The sequence below is a fragment of the Fonsecaea monophora genome (genome assembly GCF_001642475.1).
Source record: "Fonsecaea monophora strain CBS 269.37 chromosome Unknown Scaff56, whole genome shotgun sequence".
Taxonomy (NCBI): Eukaryota; Fungi; Ascomycota; class Eurotiomycetes; order Chaetothyriales; family Herpotrichiellaceae; genus Fonsecaea; species Fonsecaea monophora.
The window spans coordinates 61,680-86,824 of record NW_019173987.1 but is presented as its reverse complement, the minus strand read 5'-3'; the positions used below and the strand labels follow the sequence as shown (position 1 = coordinate 86,824).

Below are 25,145 nucleotides of genomic sequence, written 5' to 3'. Positions count from 1 at the left end.
AAGAGAAGAAGGGGGGTGGTGGTGGTTGTGGTACATAGTGAGAATGGCTAAGATGAATGCACGACATGATTGAATTGAGACGTGCGTGTCCGCAGCCAAAAAAAAAAACCATGTACCTCGTACTATTATGTACTCTGTACGTTAGACAACAAGAAAACATCCATCAACCAGCAATCGACCATTCAAACACCACCCATCAACCTGTCACTTTCACCCTCCACTCTCCCCCATCTCTTGACGGCGGCTGTACTCGTACCATCTTCGGTACCGGTACCAGTACTCGTAGTACATACCCATTCGCCCACTTAATACCACCTCGACCTCTGCCTCGACCTCCGCTACCGCCTCCGCAGAACTAACAACAACAACAAGACACAACGAGAAAATGCAAGTCGCAGCCTTCCTATCAGATCTCAAGTCCCTAAGCGTTTGTGTAAGTGGTGGGTGGTCCACGTCTCAAGATTTACATTTATCGCACTTTTCAAGTACATAATTACCCAGTGGTTACAAAGTTACATATGGCTACCGTGGCTACACCCCTATAGTACCATCCACAGCCAACTCTACTCTAGACCAAAGTACATGTACCTGATTGACCCCAAAGGATTGAGTGAGTGAGTGGCGAACCTGAACCTGACTAACTTGTGTCCGTCCGACAGTCCCACGAAGCGGCCATCGCCCTCGTCAAGCCACCTACCACCACCACCACAACAAAAACAAAAACAACCGATGACGGGGCCCTTCAAATCTCATCACCAAAATCGGACGAAACAAGTGGGCAACCAGCGCAGTCTCTACCAAAAGACCAAGACGATCAGGACCTGCACCGTGCAGACGAACTCGTCTCGCTCTACTACGACGTCAAGGTGAAATTCACCGAGAGAGGCCCCGATCCTGACTTTGTCCAAGCGGCCAGGGAGGTCGACCAGGTCCTGGCGGCCTTGTCCAGATCAGACCGATAGTCTTGATCCTACAGGGCGATCAATAGAGTCGAACTTGCGCCAGATAATGACGAGCTACAGATGCAAAATATGAACCACAGCAACCTCATTTAGTGGGAGTTTAATGATATTTTCGACCATCTTTCACCGCGCCGAGTCTCCTATAACTACGGCCAAAAGACCCTCGTCAGCGCCAGGACCTCGTAGATGCTGTGCATCTGTCGGTAGAGTATATAATCTCTCTCCCTCGTCTCCAGCTCCAGATGCCCGTCTTTTACATTGACATTTGGACCTTGCCACCCGAGCTCTGCTCATTGCATGCCTCTCAAGCACCCCCATGTCAGGCCTGTCCCGTTGGAGCTGCGAACGGTGATACTTGCGTGAATAGCTTGTCCTTTTCAGCCCTCGACACGACTGACACCTCTGAATCTCCTCCGCCTCCGCATGTATTCTGGCGCTTGCGATCTTCTGCTCGAGGTGTCTTTGTCGGACAGCTTTTCTGTGCTCCTCCCGTCTCTCGTAGCCGCTCATCAAGTCACTCGGTCCATCTAGAGGCAAGGGGACGTTGGGTACACTTTCCCCGGTTGTGTTGAGCTGAGGATGGACCACGTTGGCCAAGTCCCGGCCTAGAATGAGAGAGAGCAGACGCTTTCTAACAATGACTCGACGGGCTTTCCGCATCACTCTTTTCCTTCTGGGAATCTTGCCTGCCAGTGGTAAGCCAGGTACGGGAATTGGAACAGCCGAGACCACTGTATTGATGGGCGCCACATTCGTGACAGCTGTCGGATCCGTGGGGAGAGTGGTAGGCGGCGATACAGCCCCAGCTGGATTGGAAACAGCATTGAGCGGCGTGCCAGCCGGACTTTGTTCCGTTGCTGTCTGCTCAGGTATGGGCGCCATACTGGCGTCATTCACGCCTGATATTCCCACAATCTCAGACGTGATCGTGCCGCTGGGTCTGTGTATTCTGATTTCCGGGATAGAGAAGGCTTGGGGATCTTCTACCTGAGGGGCAGAGTCTGCAACCGGATCGACCGCGTTCGCTGATTTGGGCGAGGAGGTTGGAGCAGGTTCTACGGAGCCTGGGTCTGCTTCTTCAGGCTCAGAGGCACTCTCAACTTGGAGAGGAGCCGTCACCACAGGCTCCAGGGGGTCGATTTCCGGCTCCGTTCTGTCTTGTAAGTCCGAACCTTCTCTAGGCTCTTTAACCGGCTCAGAGGCGTCCAGAGAATCTGTTTCCTCTACTTCAGCTGCTTTGAGATGGTCATGTAGTGGGTCGGAAACCTCTTCGGGGGCTCGTTCGTGAGGAGGAAGGAAGACTTGTCCTGCAGCCGAAAAGTCGGTGCTCTGGGGCGCAGAGACTGACGCCTCGGAAACGTTCAGTCGGCCTTTGCTGACTCTTGCGAGAAAGGGCAGTGCCCATCCTGCTCTTATCTCCTGGTTCTCGCTTGCTTGGATGGCACCGGTTGTTGTCTGTTCTGACGACGTTTTCTGCCGACGGCTCATCCCTCGTGCACTTGGGTCATCACCTGTGATACTGCTTGGCTCACTTTGTTCTCCGACATTCGATGTCGACATCTGAGTTTCGAAATCAAACTCTCCCGCAGATTCGATGGTGGCAACAATCGGAAGCTTGATGCCCTCTGGTATGATGATTGATATGGACTGGGCTGATGCTTTCACTTTGATCTGTGGCCGGTCCGCAGGTGGGCAGAAGTCCGGTGAAATCTGGGGTGTGCTTGGACCTAGCGAGCTATCAGAGAGCCTTCTCCTAATCGCTTGCTCGATGAAGTGGATTTCTTCTTCCCGAAGTCCTCGTCCACGGACAGATTTTTCAGGGCGATAAACAGGAGAAGTGTGCTTTTGTGATTTGAGCGCGGTCTGATACCGTTCACGTAAGAGCAGCGATGGACTCGTAACCGCGCGTGCAAGTGGAATTGTGGGTGCTTTGCCGAATTGGTCTTTCTGGTCTCGTCAACAAGTGAACCTGCGCAGTTTGCCATACGAACCGTCTCGAAATGTCCAATGAGCGCTCCAACAGACAGCCTCTTCGAAGTAGAAGTTTTCCAGATTGCGGGCAACGTAGATGAGCTGAGTTGAAGCTCTGGAACTTCGCGAAGGTTGTTCCTCCGAGAATCCGTGGTCGACGTTTGCGAGTCCTAACCCTGTCAGATATGAGCGATGCCCTCTGTTGCTTGGGTATAATCCATGCCAGCTCTTTTTCTCCTGGTGTATCTGGAAGAAATCCCTCTTTGGGCGGGTATTCCAGGGCTGGAGTCGTTGGCGCGTGGTCGCAGGCAGGATGCTCTGGCCAGGGCCAGCCCAAGCCGGTGGAGTGGGGAGAATAATGTCTACTCGAGGAACCACACGGACAGCGTGTGGTCATTACTCATATTGAACGAACGTTGAAGCAAAGCCATAGGCACGCGTAAGTAAGAAGTATAGGGGACATGAAGAAGTACATCATTGAGCAAATGCAAAGAGTGAAGCACAATGGGGGAAGAAACCAGAACGCGCTTGCACAGCAGTGCAAATGGAAAGAGCTGACCTTCCATCATCGCCATCAAATGAGACAACCCAACCATTAGCCGCCTATTCCAACCAGTAGTCAATATGATATTACTACGAGAAAGTTTATCTGTTAAGCTTGTGAGGCTCTCACCACAAGGCTGAGACGCAAGGCTCGGCTTATACGCGGGGTCGCTCAACCTTCCTGTCTTCCAAGACTCATCTCCGCCTCGTCTCGACTTTTCCAGTTTGGAGTCTCCAAGTCCCAGCCCAAGTCGTCGTCCTTCAGTCTCTCGTCTGCGCTCGTTTGCCTACACTTGGTGGTTTCTGTGAAAGCATTTTTGCGACATCATGGCTACGCCAGTTGACCAAAAACTGCTTCGGCAGACCAAGTTCCCCCCCGAATTCAACCAAAAGGTCGACATGAAGAAGGTCAACGTCGAGGTCATGAAAAAGTGAGCTGGGCGTCAAAGGCCTCTCCCCTGTCTCTGGAGTGGAACAGCCGCTGATTTAAGATTACAGATGGATTGCAGGCAAGATCTCTGAAATACTTGGCTCCGAGGATGACGTTGTTATCGAGCTTTGCTTCAACTTGCTCGAGGGTTCGCGTTTCGTACGTTGGTGTCTTCCCCATCTTGCGACAGCTAGACTAACGGCCTCAGCCCGATATCAAAGCGCTCCAAATCTCGCTCACCGGATTTCTTGACAAGGATACACCCAAGTTCTGCAAGGAACTGTGGAACTTGTGCCTGAGTGCGCAGTCGAACGCGCAAGGTGTCCCGAAGGAGTTACTCGAAGCCAAGAAGCTGGAGCTGATACAAGAAAAGGTACAACAATCGCACGATAATATTGAACTTGGCTGATATGGCTAGATCGACGCCGAGAAAGCGGCCGTGGAGGCTAAAAACAAAAGGGACCACGAACAAGCTCAAGAGCGGGATATTGATTCCATTCGACAGCGTGAGCGGGCCGAGCGCGGCCGTGATCGCCGTGGCGCTGGCGGACGAGGTGGACGAGGATACGACACGCGACCTCCGAGATACTCGCGGTCTCCCCCACGTCGCAGAAGATCTCCATATAGAGGCCATCCGTCCCGCAGAGAGGCCGACACTTATGTTCCTGGGAATCGAGGTAGAGGGGGTCGGGACACTGGTCGAGGACGTTCTTTGACCAGGTCTCCCTCTCGTTCCATTTCTCGCTCGCCTTCCTCACCACATTCTCGTCGTGCTGGCCGATCTGCGTCCAAGTCAAGCTCAAGATCCAGAACCAGGTCCAGGTCCAGGTCGAAGTCGGCACCATATTCACGGAGCCCTTCACCAGCACCCAGGAGAGAACGCAATTCAAGGAGCAAGAGTCGGACCAAGTCACCCCCACGGATGGGCTCCGGCAGGCTGAGAAGAACTTCAGAGTCACCCGGTGATAGACGCACACGATCTCCAACACGTTCTGATATATCACGCTCACCGTCGCCTAGAAGACGACGGCCTCGAAGCCGTTCAGCTTCAAGCCCCAGTCCAAGTCCTAGCCCCAAACGGCGGCGATACCGCCGAGAACGCTCCTATTCATCGTCCCGGTCGAGGTCAAGATCACGAGACAGACGGAGGAATTACAGAAAGGGTGACAGACGTTATAGGCGATCTCCCTCCTACTATTCCTCTGATGACAATCGAAACAACAGGCGAGCTGATATTCTCAAGGGTCGCAATGCACGCGATGTCCGCCGTTTGAGCCGCAGCCCCGACGAGTATGATTCTCGGCGAAGAGGCAGTCGGAGCCGAAGCAGAAGTCGACGCCCGCACCATAAACGAAGGCTATCACTGAAGAGATACGAGCCTGCTGCGCGCAGGCGACGCAATACTTCGTCGGATGAGTCCTCGCCAGAGGCGAAACGGCGAAAACGTGACGCTTCAAACGATGAAGTGATGAGGGATACACCTGGTAAGCAAAGTGTGGATAGACATGGCGATGGTGACTCGGAGTAAGCTTTGGAGAAATCGAACTCCGTCGCCTTCCGGAACTATGTGATTCGCAAGTCGAGGGTGTTGATGACGGCAGAACCCGAAGCATTTCAGGGCATTGAGCTCAATGCAATATCGACTAGCTGCTCAGTGGCGAACATCGGAGAGATCAGGCTTGAAATGGCTACAAGGGCACCTCCTGGGCTCTGTTTGCTCTGCCTATATCGGTCTCTCCGGTGCTATACGCGGCTCTTCAAGTGCCAGATCTGCCACCTACTGACTGGTCATCCTTTTAACCCGCTATCAAGTTCATCTGTAGCATAAGAATACAGGGTTGCTATTCGTGCATCTAACCACCATGGGTCTTTGCTCACGTTATTCTGTGTGTTTGAGTGTATATCACGTGATTGTGATTTAAAGCCGGCCTTTTTGTTGGTAACTCCGATAAGGCGCCAACTGCGTTGTTCACATCCCGGCTCAGCTATTGGCGCTTTTCCCTTTTGGGCCTCTTAGCGATCTGGGTTTGGGTTCTGGAACTTGGGGACCTGAACGCATCCCTCACGCTCCCTAATCCGCTCCGTACATTTCGTAATTCTACACCACGACACATCTTCCTTTATATCATTTGTCCCAGCAAACCATTCGGATTTTCTTCTTTCACTTCCTGACTGGCTTGACGCCCTGTCCATCATTCTAGTTTCGAGTCGACTTCATTCCTTTCGTTTCCGTTCGCCTCTCAATCCGACCACCATGAGTTCCGGTCCTAGACTAATCAGCAATGCTGCGGCGAGGAGACTCGTTATACAGTGTACGTCTATGTGTTGGTTCGGAAACTGGATCCCGACTGACTTGTGTGAACAGCATACTCCCGGGCGTCGCACTCTCCGCTCTTGAGCGTCTACTCCTCTCGTTCGAAATTTCCAAGAGACCTACCCCCTAGACTCTCGGCTCTGGCCATTGCTTTGCCGCACCGGAATTATGCGACAGAGACAACCCCGCATGGTCCTGACAGCGGTCCTCCTCCGGGCTTCAACATCGACGAGGCTAAGAAACCGTTGCCAAAGGATGAGGCCAAAAAGTCATCCGAGGCGTCGTCTGCCCCTACGGTCGCAGAACTCAAAAAGTCCGATGAACAACTACATGTCCCGAAAAGTCAGGCCACTGCGACCGCAAAGACTCAAGCCATGGAAAAGGCCAGTCTCACCGAGCTGGCTGCCGAAAAGGCGGCTGCGCAGTCGGAAAAAGAGCAGACGGACCTGACGACCAAGAAGGAGGAACCTAAGAAACTCACCCTTGGCCAAAAGATAAAGAAGGAAATTCAACATTATTGGGACGGCACTAAGTTGCTGGCCGCCGAGGTCAAAATTTCCTCGAAGCTTGCGTTAAAAATGGCCGCCGGCTACGAACTCAGTCGCCGGGAGAACAGACAGGTAAGCATTGCTTGATCGGCTTGTGTGTGCGCAGAGATATTAACAGCCAACTCAGTTGCAACGGACAGTTCAAGATCTCGGCCGACTGGTACCTTTTTCGGTTTTCGTGATTGTCCCCTTTGCAGAACTCCTGCTCCCGGTCGCATTGAAATTGTTCCCCAATCTCCTTCCGTCGACATTCGAAGGCCAGAAAAGCCGTGAAACCAAGGCGGCACATCTCCGGGAGACGCGCAAACAAGTGTCTGCTTTTCTACGCAACACACTTCGTGAGACGGGCCTCCCAGTCTCGGCCGTGAATGCAAAGAAGGAAGAGTTTACCGAGTTTTTCCGCAAAGTCCGCGCAACCGGCGAATCTCCCTCCAGGGAGGATGTTATCAAGGTTTGTAAGATTTTCAAGGACGATTTGACCTTGGACAATCTCTCCAGACCACAGCTCGTGGGCATGTGCAAGTACATGAACCTCAACACCTTTGGAACCGACGCCATGCTGCGGTATCAAATCCGCCACCGTATGCGCCAGATCAAGCGTGACGACAAAGCTATCTCCTTTGAAGGCGTGGATTCCCTCTCTGTGCCTGAACTCCAAATGGCGTGCGCTTCTCGCGGGCTTCGGACCCACGGTATGTCGCCTGGCAAGCTGAGGGAGGATTTGCAAATGTGGCTGGACCTCCGCCTCAAATATAACATTCCGTCCACCCTGCTGGTGCTCAGCAATGCGTACATGTACACGTCTGGCAAAGACAGCGAGATCGACTCTCAAATTGATGCACTGCAAGCTGTGCTGAGTTCCATTCCGGAGGAATTATTCCACGAGATTGAACTCGAGGTCCACAATGCAGAGGGAGCGGCCACCAATAAACAACGTCTGGAGGTGTTGAAGGAGCAGCAGGAGTTGATCGAGGAAGAGAACGAGCAGGCCGAGTCAAGTAAACAGACGTCAGAGGCCAAGGGTGAAAAGAGCGCGAGCTCGACGGTTAAAGATGATAAAGATATCGACGAGAAGCCCAAGCCCAAGGCCACCGATGCTAAGCAGGAGGCAAAGGCAGATGCGAAAGACGAGGCGAAAGAGGCTGAACAGGACGTCACGGAGCAGGGCAAGCAAGAGGAGGCACAGAAAGGCCCCGAAGACAAGAAAAACTAACTGTGCCTCGCCGGTGCAGAAGCCTTGTCTACGATCTCGCATTGCATTACCCGATTTGTGAAATGCAGAGAGATATATATCCCCGTTCGATTTTGGCTCACGACTTCTTGAAGACTTTTTGATCTCGACGTTTTTTTTTTCCCCAGAACATGCGACGGCGGCGCCACACAAAGGGCAAATTATACCTTGTTTTTTCTCTCTATAGACTCAGCTCAGCAGTTTTGGACGTGTCATCTCTGCCAACGGGAACTACTGGGACCAGAAGGGGGGATGAGATCGCAGCAAGGTTGACTTTTTATCTGTCTATCTCTCAGAACCCAATAACCCCCGGGAACTCGGGAACCGGGGGATCTCAGGATTTCTGGGACGGAAGCGACAGGAGAAAAACAGACCAGGCCAGGCCAGACGACACCATTACTCTCTCTCTCTCTCTCTTTCTCGTGAACGAATTCCATAGAGTTTTGACCAAAAAAACAAAAACAAAGAACAAATCAGACAAAACATTTCCAATCTCCTCGCTTTCTTCCTTTGCTTTCATCCGGACCTGCGAGGCCATGTATGAGCTTTTAAGATGGACTGATGGACTGATGGATCGATGGTTAGTTCCTCAATCAGGCTCTCGTATGTAAACCTCGTTGGAGGATTTATGGTTCACAAGCACATCCATCCATACGCAGATGATATCTCTCTACCTAGCTACAGTAGGTATCAACGTGTAGACAGACTATCAGACTACCAATGGAACGCATACCGCAGACCGCACTATCTCCTACTCTGGTGTGTGGCAGAAACACATACTCTGTGTGTGTGTGTGTAGTCCCATTAGTCCGTCATCTTCGGTCCATTAAGACAGGGTGGGTGGCGGTACATGATTGTATGTACAAGGTCGCATCGCATTCAAGGGGCGCAGGTGGACTGCCTCGACAACGCTGTGCAGATAAGTACCCAGTATCCAAAGGGAACCTGTCGTAGTAGTATCCACGCTGTGTATGCTCGTGGGTACTCGTCGTGAAACTGGCCTGTCCTGTGGAGAATGGATGGGTCTGCCTTCCCAATGTAACAACTTGTCGTTCAACAGCTCTCCCGCATCATTGTCATATCATATCATAGCGTAGCGTAGCATAGCATCCGCACTGGAAACTGTGACACCATAGATGGCTGTTGGTACACCTCCATACTCTGGATCAGACCCTCACTGTGGAGGTTCACATGAAGAAAAAAGTCACAGTCCCCAACAATCAGGTGTATTTCCTCAACTAAAGCTCAAGTTAGCTCTCCACCGTCACGGATAAAGGAGACGAGGAGCAACTTACGTCCAGCGTCAGAACTTTGGAACTGTTTGCTCCTTGGTCCCTATACACACCCACCAGAGCCTCACTACCCTGGAAGAAGCCAGTCTTGAGACTGATCACGATAAATTGCATTCCCGGCCCCTATAGTAACACAAGATATTGTTAGCTCCACACCACGACAGGGTCCTTCCTCTGGGCGACAACAAGACACAAGACTTACCGCATGGTTCTTGACGTAATTCACCAGCTTGCCCACGTTAGCATTATCCAGGGCGGCATCCACTTCATCCAGGACAAAGAACGGGCTGGGTTGATAACTGTGAATCGCAAAGAGCAGTGCTAACGCTGCCATTGTCTTTTCCCCTCCTGACAGATGCTCCATATCCCGGAAGCGCTTCGTAGGCGGCATAGTGTGGTAGTTCACGCCGGCTAGGTACGGCTCTTCCTCGTCTGCTGTAAGATACGCGCGCCCTCCAGCCGGGAACTCATCCGATTTGGTCAGGTTGGAGTAAATGGGCTCGATCTGTTCCGAGATGTGGCTAAATGCCTTGTTGAAGAGTTCATTGCGCTTTTCCATGGTGTCCTCAAAGCGAGCTTTGAGGTCGCGGTATTTCGTGCGCGAGTCCTCGTATTCCTGCTCCGTGTCGCGTGCACGCCCTTCTACAGCAGCAAGACGTTGTGCGGCGTGCGCATTCGGTTGCATCTTGTCTAGAGTGGCGTTAATTTTGGCGATATCCTCTAGCAGTTTGGTCTCCATAGCTTCACTGTTTTCCTCCTTGAGCTCGTCATCGAGAGCATCAAAGTCGGGCTCGACGCCGTAGTCATTGGCGACAAAAGTCTTCAGAGCCGAAGCCGTAGGCTCCTCTTCATCGGCCTCCATTGCTTCGGCATCTTCAAGCGGCAGGTCGTTGATGGGCACGCTGTCCAAGCTTGCGGATTGCTCCGTCAGTGGAATGGCAATGTTTTCAATCTTGCAGCGGCGAAGAAGGCTGTATCTCGCCGAAGAATGGCGCTGTATTTCTGCTTCAAGGGCATTGATTTCTCGGAAAGTGCTTTCCATCTCTTTCGAGCGCTTCTCGAACTCTGACTTTTGCTTCGCCAGCTTTTCAGCGGCTTCGTTAAGGAGCTCCTTCTGCTCGTCCAGTTGAGCGCGAAGCTCATCGAGTTCATCTTTTAGTGTGTTGAGATCGTCCTGGATGCCCTGCCGCTGTTCATTAAGACTGTCAATCGTCTCCTTATCCCTTTGCTCCCTGTCTCGAAGAGCCATTAGACGATCCTCCGTTTGCTGAAGCCGGGTCTTTTCAAAACTGAGCTGGCCCTCGATTTTGGCCTTTTGCGTGACGAATTCGAGTTTCTTCTGAGCAGCCTCCTGCTGCAGGGATCCCTGTCGAGCCTCGTAGTCTTGAATGTCGTCGAAGCCATGTTTCTGGCAGAAATCTGTAAAGATTTCATTTTCCACGTTGCTGACCGACTCTTGGTAGTCTGAGATGTCCTCATCAATCCTTTCCAGTCTGTTCCATTCCTGTTGCATCTTCGGACGTTCCTCTGCTAAGTGCCGCTTGACGTGTTGGACTTCCCGCGTTTTGCTCTCGAGGTTCTTGTCGAGAGCTGTGAGTTCATCTTTGGCATATCGTAGCTTGCTTTCAAGACCACTCAACTCATTTTGGAGGGTCTGTTCCTCTGCCCGGCGAGAGCTGTCTTGTGGCAGGGCAGCAAAATCCCCCATCAACTTGTCTTTGAGTTTGTGAAGCCTTTCAATTTCGGCTTCGTCCCATCGTCGAGACGGTTGGTCTTTGCCACGACCGCCAGTCATTAAACCGCCCTTGTGGATGACACTGCCATCTAACGTGACAGCCTTTGCATCGACATGACGATTGTAACACAGATCTTTCGCAATGCTCAGATTGTCACAAACTATTGAATTTCCACAAGCATACGAGATTGCTCGTGCCACAGACTGGTCATAATCCACCGTCTCAATAGCTGGACGCATGCCCTTGTGCATGCCTTTGAGATTTGAGCTGAGTGCCTTGACCTGTATGGTGTCTAGCGGAATGAAAGTTGCTTGGCCCGAGCGATGATCTCGTAGATACTGGATGCACAGCTTAGCCGTGGCTTCGGTGTCGACTACAACGGCGTCGATGTGGCGACCTAGCACAGTACTGACAGCTTCCGCAAACTTCTTCTGCTTGGGCCTGCACAGTTCATGGACGCGGCCCTTGACGCCGGGGTAAGTCCGTTTGAGCATAGCGATGGTCTCTCGCATCCTCACTTCCTTTTCAGTCGTCCGACGACCATCATCGGCCTCGAAGATTTTTCGAGCCACTTCCGCGAGTTTCTCATCGAGCTCAGTCCGAGTCCGGGAGGCCTGCAGTCGTTTAGATGAGGCAGCGTGGAGCTCTTTCTTCTTAGCATCAATCTCCATCTGTGCTTGTTGGACTGCTTCCTTGACTGCATCTCGCCGTTGTTCGAGGGCGGCAAGCTCACTTTCAAGGGTGCTCAATTTGAACTCGGTACTTTCGACACTGTTTTTTAGATTGCTGTAGGTGGCCTCGATCGGAGCTCGGTCATTCTTGAGCCTCTCAATGCGACCCAGATCAGCCGCTGCTCGCTTATTGACTTCCTCGCGCAGACGAGTGTACTCCTGGAGATCAGCGTCGCTCAATTGACCACCTAACCGAGAGGCATTCTGCTCCCATTCTTTTTGCCACTTGATCTGCGCCTTGTCGACTGTTTTCAGGTCTTTTTCTAGTTGTGCCACAGTCGCCGCCTGCTTGTTCCGCTCTTTGATGATCGTGTTGGATCTGTTCGCGTACTTGGTGAGCTGCTGATTGGAGACGGAGATTTGTTCGTCAATCGGGATGAGGGATGAGGTTTTGTCCTCGATTTCCTTTTCTTTGGCCTTGATCAGTTTTTCTATCTTACCAACGCCTCGTGAAGCTTGGGCGTGCTCTTTTTTGGCAACCTCCAGACTTCTTTCATATTTCTCCATGCCGCGACGGTATTCTTTGAGTTCCTCTTGGTGTTTCTGAATCTCGGCGCTGGATTCTTCGATCTGGCGTTGTAGATGGTACAGTTTCCACAAAACATGAGTCACAATGGCCTCGTCCCGTTCGGCGGCTTTCTTCAGAAAATTGTCCGCTTCCCGCTTTTGCTCCTGGTACTGACGAATCTCGGCGTTGATGCCTCGACGCCGATTGAGTTGGAACGCCTGCTGCTCCGCTGCCTGATCTAACTCCGTTTTTAATTGATCGTAATCGGCTTTGTACTCAATGCTGCCCGAGACTTGCTCGATCAGGCGCGTTATTTCTTGGGGTTTTTGTGTCGCAATAGCCTCCACATCGCCCTGGAACACAAGAAAGTTGCGCGCCTTGATGAGAATGTTCTCGTCTTCCAGCGAATCGTTGTATTGTTGCGCGGTAACGACGCGTTCGTTGATGCGATACTCTGAGACACCATTGTTGGTGATGATGCGCTTGTATTTCTGTTCGAGACCAGCGTCATCTTCGTAGACTGCCATGACCCACGCAGACTTTGGATCATTGCGCTCTTGCGTGCCGTTCGCTTGCGACCCTTGTTCTTCCTCTTCATGACCATTTACTCCATTTGCCTCCTGTCCGCCATTTGCCACGGACGTCCGTAGAACTCGACCGCGATAGACCAATTCGCGCAGATGCTTGGATCGAAGGGAAGACGACTTGATTCCGAGGACAAAGGAAATGGCGTCCATGGCGTTTGATTTGCCGGAGCCATTGGGACCGATGATGGACGTAAAGTAGGCATCGCCAAAGAGGAGGGTGTGGTGATCTTTGTAGGATTTGAAGTTGTAGAGTTCCAGTCTGCTGAGTTTCCCCATCTTGAGCTTTACAGGCGGAAGAAGAGGCGGAGTCGCACGACAGAGGGAGTTGACCGTGAAGGGATCAGATCGCAGACATGGAGAATGAGAGGATCCAGGAAATCACCCCAGCAGTCTAAGATGATCGGAGGATGGCGTCAAGACGTGCGCCCATGTGATTGTTCTGTATCGGAGTGTGTTGACTATGTGCGCGCCCTTGATGTACAGTACATTGACATTTGAGCAGATGAGACGCGAAGCCAGACAAGGCGCGTGTTGGAAGGATGGGGGGACAAGATGAGTTTAATGGCCAGCTACGCTCAAAACGGGTTAGGCTCGCTAGGTTGAGGCAGGGAGCTGGTGGCACCCAGGTGGGCAGCTGTTTAGGCTTAGTAAGTGCCTTTAGGAGCATTAAGAACCACCACGCCAAGGGTGTCTGCGGGTGCTGGAGGTGCCACTGTGGGTGCCACTGGTGCCTGTGAGATGCCACCAGATGCGCGTCTACAATTGACGTATTATTATGGCGAGGCGACGCTGCGATTCTGCCACTCATGGTGCGTCCTGTCCGCACGCTCCTCAGCCTCTCGCTCTCAACACCACAAAAGTTGCCTGGTAGAGGACAAAACACCTTCTCTCACAAGACTCATGTGCACATTTGGCAGCATGACCCTCGAGCCTCCGGTGTTGCTAGTTATCTGGCACGTGCCATTCATCTCAGCATAGCACCGTCGCCATTTCTTGCCTGCGTGTCCTTTGTCCTGCGCCGACCTGCTATAAACATCTGCAGAATCATCCCCCGGCGTATCCATCACATCATCCCAGGGTCTCCGATCCACGCATCCCGCCCTGCATTACAACTTTCTCCCGCAACTCGTCCTCCCTCCTACTCGCGCTCTGTATCCCTTGCCGCCTCTTCCTACCACTCCCTACGACTCTCCTATGTACCTTCTCTAGCTGTATCTTTCAACCATGTCGGATCCTATACCAATCCCTCACTCCAAAACGGAAACCGCGCTGGATGAGATGACCTCCCACGACATCGCTGGTAGTGTTGGTTCCGATCACACAGGCTCATTAACAGGTGCTTTGACGCCGGGTTATCAGTCGGGATATCAGTCGTCCAGCCCTGGAAGTCCATACCTCCTTTCCAGAAATCCCTCCTACGTGGGTAGCCAATCTTTACAGGAGGACTGGGAGGTTCCTCTCGATAAACTCACCTTTTTCGACATCTTCGACAATCTCGCTCTACCGGCCAAGATCGAGAAATGGCAGGCGACTATACAGGCCCAGAAAGAGAAGCTGGCGCGCCAGCAGGAGAGGATAAGGAGCTCGGGCAACAATGCGAAAGATCGCGCCGTGGCCGAATGGCGCAAGCGAGTTCCTCCGGCCGACGAACAGCTGGCCAGATATCGATCGCGCATGAAGAAGTCGGTGGATGATCTGAACAAGAGATGGAACGAAGTGGTTACAATATCGATCCGCGAAAAGGTTTCATTCATTTCCGCCGTTCTCAACGTCTTCATCAGTGGGTACCTGATAGGGGCTGTACCCCAGTATTTCTACTGGTGGTATACGATCCAGCTCATCTACTTCATGCCCATACGAGCCTACACCTACCACCGCAAGGGCTATCACTACTTTTTGGCCGATCTGTGTTATTTTGTCAACTTCCTTGTTCTCTGCAGCATCTGGGCCTTTCCTCGCTCAAAACGTCTCTTGATCAGCGCCTACTGTCTGGCCTACGGTAACAACGCCGTTGCCATTGTCCTGTGGAGAAACTCGCTGGTATTCCATTCACTGGACAAAGTTACCAGCCTGTTTATCCACGTTATGCCTCCGGTGGCATTGCACTGCATGGTCCACCTCACCCCCGACGAATACCTGCTCAAACGCTTTCCTGCCGTGCATGCCATCAAATGCAGCGCAAAGGGTTCCCCCGGACACTATGAACTAGCCGCAATGCTCCTGTGGGCTACCATTCCCTACGCGGTCTGGCAATTGTCCTACCACTTCTTCATCTCTGTCCGGCGTGCCGAGAAGATTGCTGCTGGAAGGCCCACATCGTTCACGTGGCTTCGTCGTTCGTACGCCAACACGTGGATTGGCAGGCTGGTCAACTCTCTGCCAGACTATCTACAAGAGCCGGCGTTTATGGTGATTCAATACCTGTACGCCTGCCTCACGATAATCCCGTGCCCGATATGGTTCTGGTACCGATGGCCCAGCGCGTTGTTTTTGTTGTTCGTTTTCAGCTGGTCTGTGTGGAATGGTGCGAATTACTATATGGACATCTTCGGCAAGCGATTCCAAAGAGAGCTGGAACAGATGAAGCGTGATGTGGCCAAATGGCAGAACTCTCCGGGAGCGATGTTTAGTCCACCGCACGGGCCCGTGGATTCGGACGTAAATTTGAGTACGACAAAGGAGGATCCGAGCGGAAGACATGAGAAAAGGCAATCCATCGACAAAATCCCGCTGTTGGACGACACAGGGCACCACCCGCAGCAGAACGGGGATGCAAACAGCAACCCGAATCTGGAAGCTAATGCAAGGGCCACAGGCGCCGAGATCCTGAATGAGGCGAACGGCAACATTTTGGATAGGAAGAATGTTTCGGGGCCGCTCACGGGGGCAACAATGTGAGTTGCGTCTAGCGAGAGAAAGAGGAAAGTTGAGGTCGCAAGATTGCACGAGCTAGCACCAGACTACGAAGCAGCAAGTGGCAGATAGAGGCGTCTGTCCGCGAAAGAATTACGCGATTGGAATAGTTAGGATGCCAGGAAAAGAACACGTCGGAATGTTCGTTTGCATCGACACAACAAGCGCTGTGACCCGCCGTCCAGGGGAATGGGGGGACCACCAGGACGAGGAGGACGTTTTGAACTCGACACGGTGAAGAAGATGAGATTTCTAGTGTCTCGGAGTTTCGACAACGGGGCCTGGCTGGCTGGAGTCTTGTTGATTGATGAGATTGTCTTGATTGACCTGACCTACTTACTTGTAACGTTTGTAGATGCTTGACTGATACTGATACCCTTTTTGTTTTGCGCGTCATGAACTACTTTTTTGGCTAAATTACTCGATATTCATTGGACGCAGTTTTGACATCAAAATTTGATACCGAGGACTGAAATCTGAAAACTGAATAAACTAAGTGACTGAGCCTGTTCCATGTTTCTGTTCTCGTCCTCTGCCTATGTATGTATGTATGTTAGGTAGTCGAGGTAGGTATGCTTGACCATAATTAATCAATACATGTATATAACAACACGTATATGTATGTACATGGAGTCTCTGCGATTGTCATCGACTCGTCAAGGGATGGATGGAGAGAGGGAGAGAGGGTAAGGTGGAAATGTTACGACCGTGGGCTGTATCTTACAAGGTATTGTCATTGTCATTGTCATTGTCATTGTCATTGGCACAGTTATTGTATTGTTGTTGTTGTAGTGACCTATGTCCCTGTATAGGTAGGTGGGAATACCATCCCTTTTCCTGGCCTGGGCTGGTTGTTTGGTTCAAGGGCGCGTATGCATATCCTTGCTTCCTCTAACATTTCTGTCCTTTCAAGGATATTCCTCCATTCCTCCCTCTCTCCCTCTCTCTCTCTCTCTCTCTCTCTCTCTCTCTCTCTCTCTCTCTCTCTCTCTCTCTCTCTCTCTCTCACACACACACACACACACACACACACACACACACACACACACACACACACACACACACACATATCCGCCCCTCGTGACTCTCACTCTCACTCCTATTACACTCCTTTGCACAGTCTACCTCCCATAGTCGCTTCAGGCGGAATGGTGACATCCCCCTCTAGCAGCCATACTGGTCCTCGGGAAACCACGGCTGCGCCTTCACCTTCAGCAGTGCCGTCGCCGGCCCCGAGTGCGGCACCACGGTCCATCCGCGAGACCTCCACACGACCTTCTCGTGGTTCTGGACGGTCGGGACCGGAGGCGGGACTGCGCGAGCCGTCACGCGCTGACCAACGGCGCCGAACTGGTTGTACTGCGACGAGAGGCCGCGGGCTTCGATGTCGACCCATGCGCCCTGCTGGAGGTCGATTTGGCGGGTGACGCGGCGCTGGCGCAGGGGCCCGTGGTCGACGTCGCGGGCGCGTTTGCCCCGCTCGCAGGGCATGTGGACGCGGTGCTTCCGGCATAGCTTCGCCGTTTGGCGGTAGCTGGTGAGGTCGTCCAGGGCGACCGTGACGAGGTCTTCGTCGTCGAAGTCGGGTTCCTTGTCGGCGAGGGCGGCGTCGTCGACAGAGTCGTGTGGCATGCTGTCCTCCACCAGCGCGGCGAGGAGCTTGTTGTCAGGTTCCGCTGGGCGGGGCTGCGATGCCTCGCCTCGTCCCGGGTAAACAATGGAGACGAATGGGTCGCGTCGGAGCCAGACGCCGCCGCCTCGGTCTTCGTCTTCACTGCTCGTCGCACTGCTGCTCGAGGTGCTCGAGCTTCGGCTTCGACGACCATAAAATGGTGAAGAGGGCGGGGTTGGGGGGATTGTCTCAACAGGTGACAGACAGCGCTCTTTTCCTTTTGCTGAGGGGATGGGTATGCCGATGGGGAGCGCCGAGAGGATGTCGTCGATGTTCATGTCCGCCTCGTCCACTTGGCTGCGAGAGAGTCGCTTTTGAATGCCTTGAGCCGGGGTCGGGGGCGGTGCAGCCGGCATCCTCACCACCGGCGACAGGGTGAGCAGGCATGGGGACATCGGGGAGCAGGTCATGGTGTAGCTCGGCATTTTTGGAGGTGTGGTGGTGCTGTTGTTATTGACGGCGATAGTGGCTGGATCGTGGATGGCCTGATGACTGTCTTGTAGTCTTGTATCTGGTGATACAGCAGCAGCGACTACTGTTCGTGCTGGTGTGGCTTGACTATGATAGCGAACGTGGGAGGAATCGACCAAAGGATGAACTCTCGATGGCAATGCCGAACTGCATGATCGAGTCAACCTAGCACGACGAAACCTCCTTCTTGTATATTTGAGAGAAGAGGACCTGGGAGGACCTGCGACAACGACTCCGGCCTCTCGAGGGAAAAAGAACTTGCATCGTGAGTGCGCGTGTTGAGAAGTCCACTGGAACTCCCGACTCGTATTTAGAGGAACCGATATTGTCGAGATGTCGGAATCAACGGCGCGGTCGAGCCATGTGGTTCTTTGTCGCGGAACCACACGTTCGTGAGGACCTGCATATCGAACCCATGGAACAAAGACTCGGCGTTCCAGACGCTCGGGAGACGAAAACGTCGGTAAAACACTGCGTGCAGTCGCCCGGACGGGGCACCCAGCCACGCTTGGGACAAGGTCCTCGTGGACCTTCTCCTCTCCCTCCTCCTCGTCCTCCCTGATCCCATACTCTGTGGTCTTTGCAGTAGACTGCTCATCCGTCCAGCCTGATGCGGGAGATTTCGTCGCATGTGGTCCGTGCAGCCCGGTCGCAGCCAAGGTATCGCTCCGTTCAGATCCAATAGGCGACGCGCGAGCATTCTCTTCGTCGGATACGGAAACTAACACGACGAGGCTGGGAATATTCGACGCCGGCGATGGGGAACTCTTGGGGCATGACGATGCTGTCCTAGATGCATCCTCCTTTCTGATAACATTCCAATAAGAGTCGTGGCTTTCCTCGGGACCTGGAAAACGCCCAAAGACTGGTAGCTTCTTCATAGTGGTTTGGGTTGATTCCTCGAATGTGCGGGTGGTTCTTGTTGAGCATCGACGCCTGACATCGTAGTCCCTTGGAAAACAGGGCTGTTGGGCTTTCATTTTGCACGGGCTGTTGGTCCAGAGGACCAAAGGACGATTCTGGCGAAGGATCCATCGTTGTGGATATAGGGGTCTCCTCTGGCATATATGCCTTGCGGCTGTTCACCAGGTTTGGCGCGTGTGGACAAACAGTAGGTCCCCTAGGGTGACGAAGAGGTGTCAGGCGGTTGTTGGTGTAGTCATGCAGAGTAGGCATTGCCAATTCGGCGCAATGGAGGCGTCGATGGTCGTTCCTTGTCTCGATCAAACGAAAATGGCTTGGTAAACAGGGACATGGTTGATCGCTGGCTGTGTCCAAGAGTGATTCGGGGACGCTGGAGGTCATTGATATTGTCCCCATGGCTCATGGCTTGTGGAAACACCACGAATACCATCCAGAACCATCTCATCAGGAGGTGAGAGTCCGGCTTGCATAGCCTGCTGTGTCCTGAGTCCTGTGTGGATGACTTGGTTGGGTGATGGTGGTGGAAGTTGCTCTCAGCCTCGTCCATCGAAAACCTCACGTTTGTGAGAAGCCATATTCCGCGCATCACACACTTCCCTCGCCAAGTCACATCGACACATAGTGCTAGTATGTATCACTTGATCACTTGACCCAACAGAAGATCCACATAGCCATCCCTCCACCATATATATAACAAACGCCAAAAGTGTCATCACATTCGACCAGCGAAACCAATGTTTGCAGTAAGGCTTGTCCACAGTCTTCCTCATCTCCTTAGTTCGCAAAAAGTCTCATGTTAGAAGTGACTGGGCCGGAGCATTGGCTATGTAGGAGCTCTACCATCCACCCTCACACCGAGGTGTGTGCGGTGGTGGTAACTCCCTAATTCATAGTCTTGCGACCGCGTCCAGGATCATAGTGACTTGGGCCTTTGAGCGTGTTAAGGAGCTCTGTGAGAAGCTATAGGTGGGAGCATCGCATTGATCGAGCCAAGTGAATGCCATACAAAAAAAAACTCCTCTCTCAGGTGGTTTTCTCACAAGTCTGAGTTTTTTGCACTTTTGTCCGCCAGATAGATGGGAAGGGGGTTCAAGTCAAGGTCCGTCGCGTAGACCTTTTTAACACTCATGACGAGCAAGAGATTTTATGTTTTGACTTTGGAGAATATATGTGTGGATGGTGGTGGTCGGTACCGGCAGTATTCATCTTGTGGGCGAGGCTGACAACAGGACAGAGAGTAGTTGTACACCTTACATGGCGAACCATACAAGAGTCTACTGATTCATTCCATCTGCTCTTGAGATTGATTTAAAGGACAATAATTCCCTCCTAGTGCATAGATCGAAGTTGACACAGACCACAACTGAGAGAGGCGGTCGAAGGCGATCGTTGAGAGCATGAGGTTGTTGATTTAAACATCCACAGACAACCGGGATGCGCCGCGACAACCGGATATCGTTTTCCTTCTCCACCCATATTTTTGTGTCCATCGAAGGAAAGTATCCCTGATATTTTCCTCAGCTCCGAAATGGCAAGTGATGAGGTACAGATTGTGGACGTTTCACGTTGGCTTCGCGGGAGGGAGAGATGTATCTGGCGAGTGGTCACCAAGCCTCAGATGACCGGTCCTGACTGGTTCGATCCAATTGCGAAATAACGAACCGGCTTGGAGGATTTGGGGTCTGGCCAGGAGGGGGTTTCCATGTCGCCCGTTCGTGCTCGTGATAGGTGGTTTATATGTGATGGATGGTCAGTGGTGAGGGAAAAATGACGAGGCTGCGTATGTACAACGCATCAGAGGCACTTGAGTTCAGCCTCTCAACTCGCCAACCACACATCCTCGTCCTTGTAACTGTACGTCCCAAGCACATATTTCTGTAAAGAACGAACGGACCATTCTATCACGACACCTCCCCTCTATCACACCTCGAGTGCTCTCTAGATACCAGAGCAAAACAAGCCATGCAGAAAGCCAGACCTCCACCCCCTCCACCAAAACCCAAAGCCCTCTCCTCCAACCTCGTAGCGTCTGCCCACCATCCACGCAGCCGCAAGCGTGGACTAGGATGGCCCTGGAACCAGCCCAGCACGCACTTCGCACTCTACGAGCCGCACGCGCGGACGGGCAAGATCTCGTGGATATGCAATTGGGAGTGCTGGGTCCCGGACTCTGTGCCCGCGGGGGTGGAATGGGTCCCCTGCGTGCGCACGGCGGCCACGGCGCGCGACCAACTCGACCCGTTCCTGACGGATATCGTGCAGAACCGCGGGATCCAGACCTCGGCACTGCTGGGGTTCAACGAGCCCGAGATCCCCGACCAGGCCAACCTGCCCGCCGACGAGGCGGCCAGGCTGTGGACCGACGTCGTCGTGCCCGCGAAGAAGAAATTCGGCCTCCGCCTGGGCAGCCCCGGCATGAGCAGCGACGTGTCGAGGAGCAAACCCTGGTTGAACACCTTCCTCTCCCTCCTGGGCGGCGCGCACGAGATCGATTTCCTAGTGCTGCATTGGTACGGCCCGCGGTTCGCGGACATGAGGTCCTTCCTCGAGGACATGCACGCCACGTACGGCCTGCCCGTGTGGGTGAACGAGTTCGCCTGCTCGCGCATGGGCGATGGGGAGGCCCGCGTCGACGAGGTCGAGGCCTTCATCAGGGAGGCGGTGCCTTGGTTGGAGGCGTGCCCGTGGATCGAGCGTTACGCCTACTTTGGGAATCAGGACGTTGGCACTTGGGTGGGGAAGGCGAGCAACTTCACAGAGGAAGCGACTCAGGACGCGACAGCTACGGACGGAAGACGCTTGACGAGAGTGTCGAGACTCTACTGTGAGCTTTGACGCTGTCTCGGTAGGTCTAAAGCCATGGGGGAAGGGCAGACTCCTGTGTGCGTGTGGGACGTGTGTTGTAACATCTAGTCTATGGATTCTACCGCTAGCATGCCGTTGTCCTGCTGACATCTAATCGTTCTCGTTTTTCTCCCTCCTCGTAGAGAAACCCTGGCGACGATTCATCTGTCGGGCGACCAGGTTAAAAAAGACAATCATGCAACCTGCAAAAGATCGTTCAAGGCATCCACATAATACGCGGGTCGGACGTCTCCCTCGAGAAAATCCTTCTTTGTCGCGACCCCCGTCAACACACCCAAGGTACCTCCGAGTTTACCCTCGATGCCGAACTTGATGTCCGTGTCGGCGCGGTCACCCACCATACACACCTTGCTCCGGTCGAACTGGAACTTACCCTCGATGGCGTCCATCATGGCCTGGTTCGGCTTGCCAAAGGCCATGGGCTCCTGGCCTCCCAGCATCTTGATCAGGGGCGCCGAGATGGACCCGGCGCCCGGGAAGAACGAGCCCGCCGACGGCAGGGTCGAGTCCATGTTGGTGGCCAGGAAGATGGCCCCGCGCCGGATGTACTGGAACGCGTAGCACATTTTGAGGTAGTTGAAGTGGAAATCCAAGCCCACCAGCACCACACCCACCTCGGGATCGAGTGCCTTGGGGTCGCCCGCCGCCATGAGCTTGTAGTCCTCGGGCGTGATGTCCCGTCGGTACGCCGGGTCTGTCCCGCCCAGGAAAGGGATGCCCTCGGACTGGAGTTCGGTCTCGATGCCCGCCTCGCCCACCACAAAGACCTTCTTCTTCTGCTTGAGCTGTGGGTGCGATTGGGGCAGTATCCGTGAGATGTAGATGGCGGCCGAGTATGACGAGCCAAACACCTCCTCGGCGCTCGCCGGGATGCCCATGCCCTCGAGCTTTTTCTGGTAGTCCTGCCTGGACTTTGTCGAGTTGTTGGTCACGAAGACGACCCGCTTGCCCTTCTGGCGCAGCATCTCCAACGTGGACACGGCCCCCGGGAATACGTGGTCTCCGGACCAGAGGACGCCATCGCAGTCGATGAGGAAGACCTATGCCGACGACATTCGCGTTAACATGGAGTTCAGGCACAGGACTGAAGCAACCTTCGCCGACGAAGAGCGGGCACGGACATCGAACCTGTCTATGAATTGGCGGATTGCATCCTTGTTGCCCGCAATGTATTCAGGCGTGGTCATGTCTGCGCCAGGAGCCAGGAGGTGGTCGCAGGGAGGGTGCGAGAAGTAGTCGGACGGGCAAAGGTGGAATACCAATCTTGGTCCAGTGCGGGCCATCTACTCGGGGCAGAATTTATATCATTGAGAAAATATTTGGGTTGGAGATGTACACCGGAACCCCGCATCTTTCCTCACAGCCTCTTCCTTTTGCCTAAAGGAAACTAAAGGTCTACTTGATACATGCTCCTGAACCTAGAGGATGCCACGGAGAACTCGTAATCCTGTGTTCTAGGCGGCCCAGATCCATCCTGTGGCCAGGCGCAGACAGAGCCAGACAGTCACCGGCATATCCGACACCATGCTGAAAGCCTCCAAGCCGAGGATGTTGCCTGTTCAGGATTGATCAATGTTTTGTGCAGAGCGGCTTGCTGCTCGACCTCGAGGATCTGTCTCGCACGGGATTGAATGCTGGCTTCTCATGCCTCAAGCTCTTACACTATGGACGAATCTTGGCATCGTCCTCCCTCTGACACAGGTGTTCCACTGAACGTCGCCTTTGTCAGTCAAATATGCTTTCCAAACCACTCAGTCAACCAGAATCGTTTTCTCCAGAGCAGAATAATGCTGGAAAAAGCTGCTGAATAATCTGATAGCATGGTGAACATCATCTGCGCCTCCAGTTTCGCGGCAGCTGTGCATCGAAAGTTGTGGATTCCCGAGATCGAGCGTGCGAGCACCCAGATGAGCAGACAGCATCGGACCAATGGTGCTTCCACAGCTGGAGTCATTGCGCACAACAAACAACTGCAACGGTACTCCCTCTGGATCGCTGTCGATGACTTTGGCCGCTTTTCGCGCGACCTCCTGAAGCAGTACTATACCGGGTGAGTTGGTGGCGTATCTCGCATTCGCATTGATCTTGATAACGGGCCCTTGATTCATCTCTGGTCGGTGATCGGATTCATACTTGGCCCCATAGTTGGGATTGACAGAGTGAGCCATATCTGCCGAGAGCAGGAAAGAGCTCGAAAGAGTTTGCTCGTAAGCAGTGGACAACTCTGGATCGCTGGCGTGGTCGTAAGATTCTTCCGAATCCTCTCCCACAAATGATGAGGATGGCAGAACAGAGAGTCGACGAATGATGGCTGGCAGCATCATGGAAAAGGCTCCCTGGGCTGTCATACTGCCAATCTCCTCATGGTCGAAACATGCAATGAGGCGTATTGAGGACTCATCGTCGAGCGCCGACGTAGATTTTAATGAATCAATCAAGCCCATCGTCGCACAATAGGTTTGGTTCAGGTTATCCAGCCTCGCGGAAAAGATGAACTCGTCTGAGAGGCCTCCCAAGCATGCCTTTTGAGTGTCATAGAGCACAATCTCAAAATCAATAATCTCCTCAGCCGCAACACCGGCATCTGCGGCAATCACCTCGATGATGTGAGGGTGATGTCTTGTTGTCATTGCCTTCAAAGGAGTGAACGGTCTATCTTGCTGTTCCTCTTCCGTGTCGCTTTTGCTCTTCTTGTCATCCTGGCGTTTGAGTTCGGCAGCTACTAGACCAGCAATGGGGAAAAGCTGAGTTTCTTTGTTAAAGGAGAACGTCTCCTGTCGATCGAGGTGGACAGCGAGTGTGGGAATGCGGAGGATGGGTTTCTTGATATGGACCAGCTTTTGAACGACGTTGCCGTCGCTGCCTCTGACCATTACTCTGCCCGCAACACCCAAATCGCGATCGAACCAAGTATGCCATAGCCCACCTCCATATGTTTCAACACCCACTTGCAGAAACCCGTCGCCCTGTTTCTTGCTCACAGGTTTGATGCGCAGACACGGCGAATCGGTATGCGCACCGATCATCGAAATGGGGTTGCCAGGCTTCCACTTCTTGCCGATTGCAAATGCGACGATGGTCGATCCATTTCGAGTGAGGAAATATTTCCCACCAGGCAGGCACGTCGAGGACCAGGAATCTTTTTCCTGTAGATAAGAGTGAGAAGGGTGGAACGGAGTGTGGGTAGACTGCACTGACCTTGATCTGCTTGAATCCCACCGAGGTCAGTCGTTCCTTGACGGACTTGACAGCATGGAAGGGTGTCGGGGACGCGTTGACAAAGTCAAGGAAATCGGTGGCTGCAGCTTTGACATTGATGGTGGCCATGTTTGAATAGAGTCTAGTGATTGAAGGGCCTTGTCGAAAGATAGCTCGCTGAAGCATGCGAAAAGTCCCAGCGGTGGGCTGTTGATGAGGTTGTTCTGGCGACAGCTTCAAGTCCACTGA

General features: G+C 53.1%; 9 protein-coding genes across 9 annotated transcripts; 4 read left to right on the top strand and 5 right to left on the bottom strand.

Annotated features, from left to right (window-relative positions):
- Positions 1-1,085: 1,085 nt before the first annotated feature.
- On the bottom strand, positions 1,086-3,337 carry AYO21_07377 (hypothetical protein; the record flags this gene model as incomplete). Its single annotated transcript, XM_022657333.1, has 3 exons — positions 1,086-2,909; positions 2,988-3,109; positions 3,334-3,337. The coding sequence occupies 3 exons, from the start codon at positions 3,335-3,337 to the stop codon at positions 1,086-1,088; spliced, it is 1,950 nt and encodes a 649-aa protein (XP_022510346.1).
- A 466-nt stretch (positions 3,338-3,803) lies between these two features.
- On the top strand, positions 3,804-4,872 carry AYO21_07376 (hypothetical protein; the record flags this gene model as incomplete). Its single annotated transcript, XM_022657332.1, has 5 exons — positions 3,804-3,907; positions 3,975-4,065; positions 4,115-4,279; positions 4,341-4,583; positions 4,627-4,872. The coding sequence occupies 5 exons, from the start codon at positions 3,804-3,806 to the stop codon at positions 4,870-4,872; spliced, it is 849 nt and encodes a 282-aa protein (XP_022510345.1).
- A 1,288-nt stretch (positions 4,873-6,160) lies between these two features.
- On the top strand, positions 6,161-7,981 carry AYO21_07375 (hypothetical protein; the record flags this gene model as incomplete). The annotated part of the gene is made up of 3 exons (XM_022657331.1): positions 6,161-6,218; positions 6,272-6,840; positions 6,896-7,981. 3 exons carry the CDS (start codon positions 6,161-6,163, stop codon positions 7,979-7,981), a joined length of 1,713 nt encoding a protein of 570 aa, XP_022510344.1.
- A 1,238-nt stretch (positions 7,982-9,219) lies between these two features.
- AYO21_07374 (hypothetical protein) lies at positions 9,220-13,129 on the bottom strand (the record flags this gene model as incomplete). Its single annotated transcript, XM_022657330.1, has 3 exons — positions 9,220-9,237; positions 9,295-9,414; positions 9,494-13,129. The coding sequence occupies 3 exons, from the start codon at positions 13,127-13,129 to the stop codon at positions 9,220-9,222; spliced, it is 3,774 nt and encodes a 1,257-aa protein (XP_022510343.1).
- A 948-nt stretch (positions 13,130-14,077) lies between these two features.
- Positions 14,078-15,751, top strand: AYO21_07373 (hypothetical protein; the record flags this gene model as incomplete). Its single annotated transcript, XM_022657329.1, has 1 exon — positions 14,078-15,751. One exon carries the CDS (start codon positions 14,078-14,080, stop codon positions 15,749-15,751), a length of 1,674 nt encoding a protein of 557 aa, XP_022510342.1.
- Positions 15,752-16,930: 1,179 nt separating this feature from the next.
- On the bottom strand, positions 16,931-18,790 carry AYO21_07372 (hypothetical protein; the record flags this gene model as incomplete). Its single annotated transcript, XM_022657328.1, has 1 exon — positions 16,931-18,790. One exon carries the CDS (start codon positions 18,788-18,790, stop codon positions 16,931-16,933), a length of 1,860 nt encoding a protein of 619 aa, XP_022510341.1.
- Positions 18,791-20,795: 2,005 nt separating this feature from the next.
- On the top strand, positions 20,796-21,668 carry AYO21_07371 (hypothetical protein; the record flags this gene model as incomplete). Its single annotated transcript, XM_022657327.1, has 1 exon — positions 20,796-21,668. The coding sequence occupies one exon, from the start codon at positions 20,796-20,798 to the stop codon at positions 21,666-21,668; it is 873 nt and encodes a 290-aa protein (XP_022510340.1).
- Positions 21,669-21,871: 203 nt separating this feature from the next.
- On the bottom strand, positions 21,872-22,885 carry AYO21_07370 (hypothetical protein; the record flags this gene model as incomplete). The annotated part of the gene is made up of 2 exons (XM_022657326.1): positions 21,872-22,738; positions 22,793-22,885. The coding sequence occupies 2 exons, from the start codon at positions 22,883-22,885 to the stop codon at positions 21,872-21,874; spliced, it is 960 nt and encodes a 319-aa protein (XP_022510339.1).
- Positions 22,886-23,449: 564 nt separating this feature from the next.
- AYO21_07369 (aspartyl aminopeptidase) lies at positions 23,450-25,025 on the bottom strand (the record flags this gene model as incomplete). Its single annotated transcript, XM_022657325.1, has 2 exons — positions 23,450-24,844; positions 24,897-25,025. The coding sequence occupies 2 exons, from the start codon at positions 25,023-25,025 to the stop codon at positions 23,450-23,452; spliced, it is 1,524 nt and encodes a 507-aa protein (XP_022510338.1).
- Between the last annotated feature and the right edge of the window lie 120 nt (positions 25,026-25,145).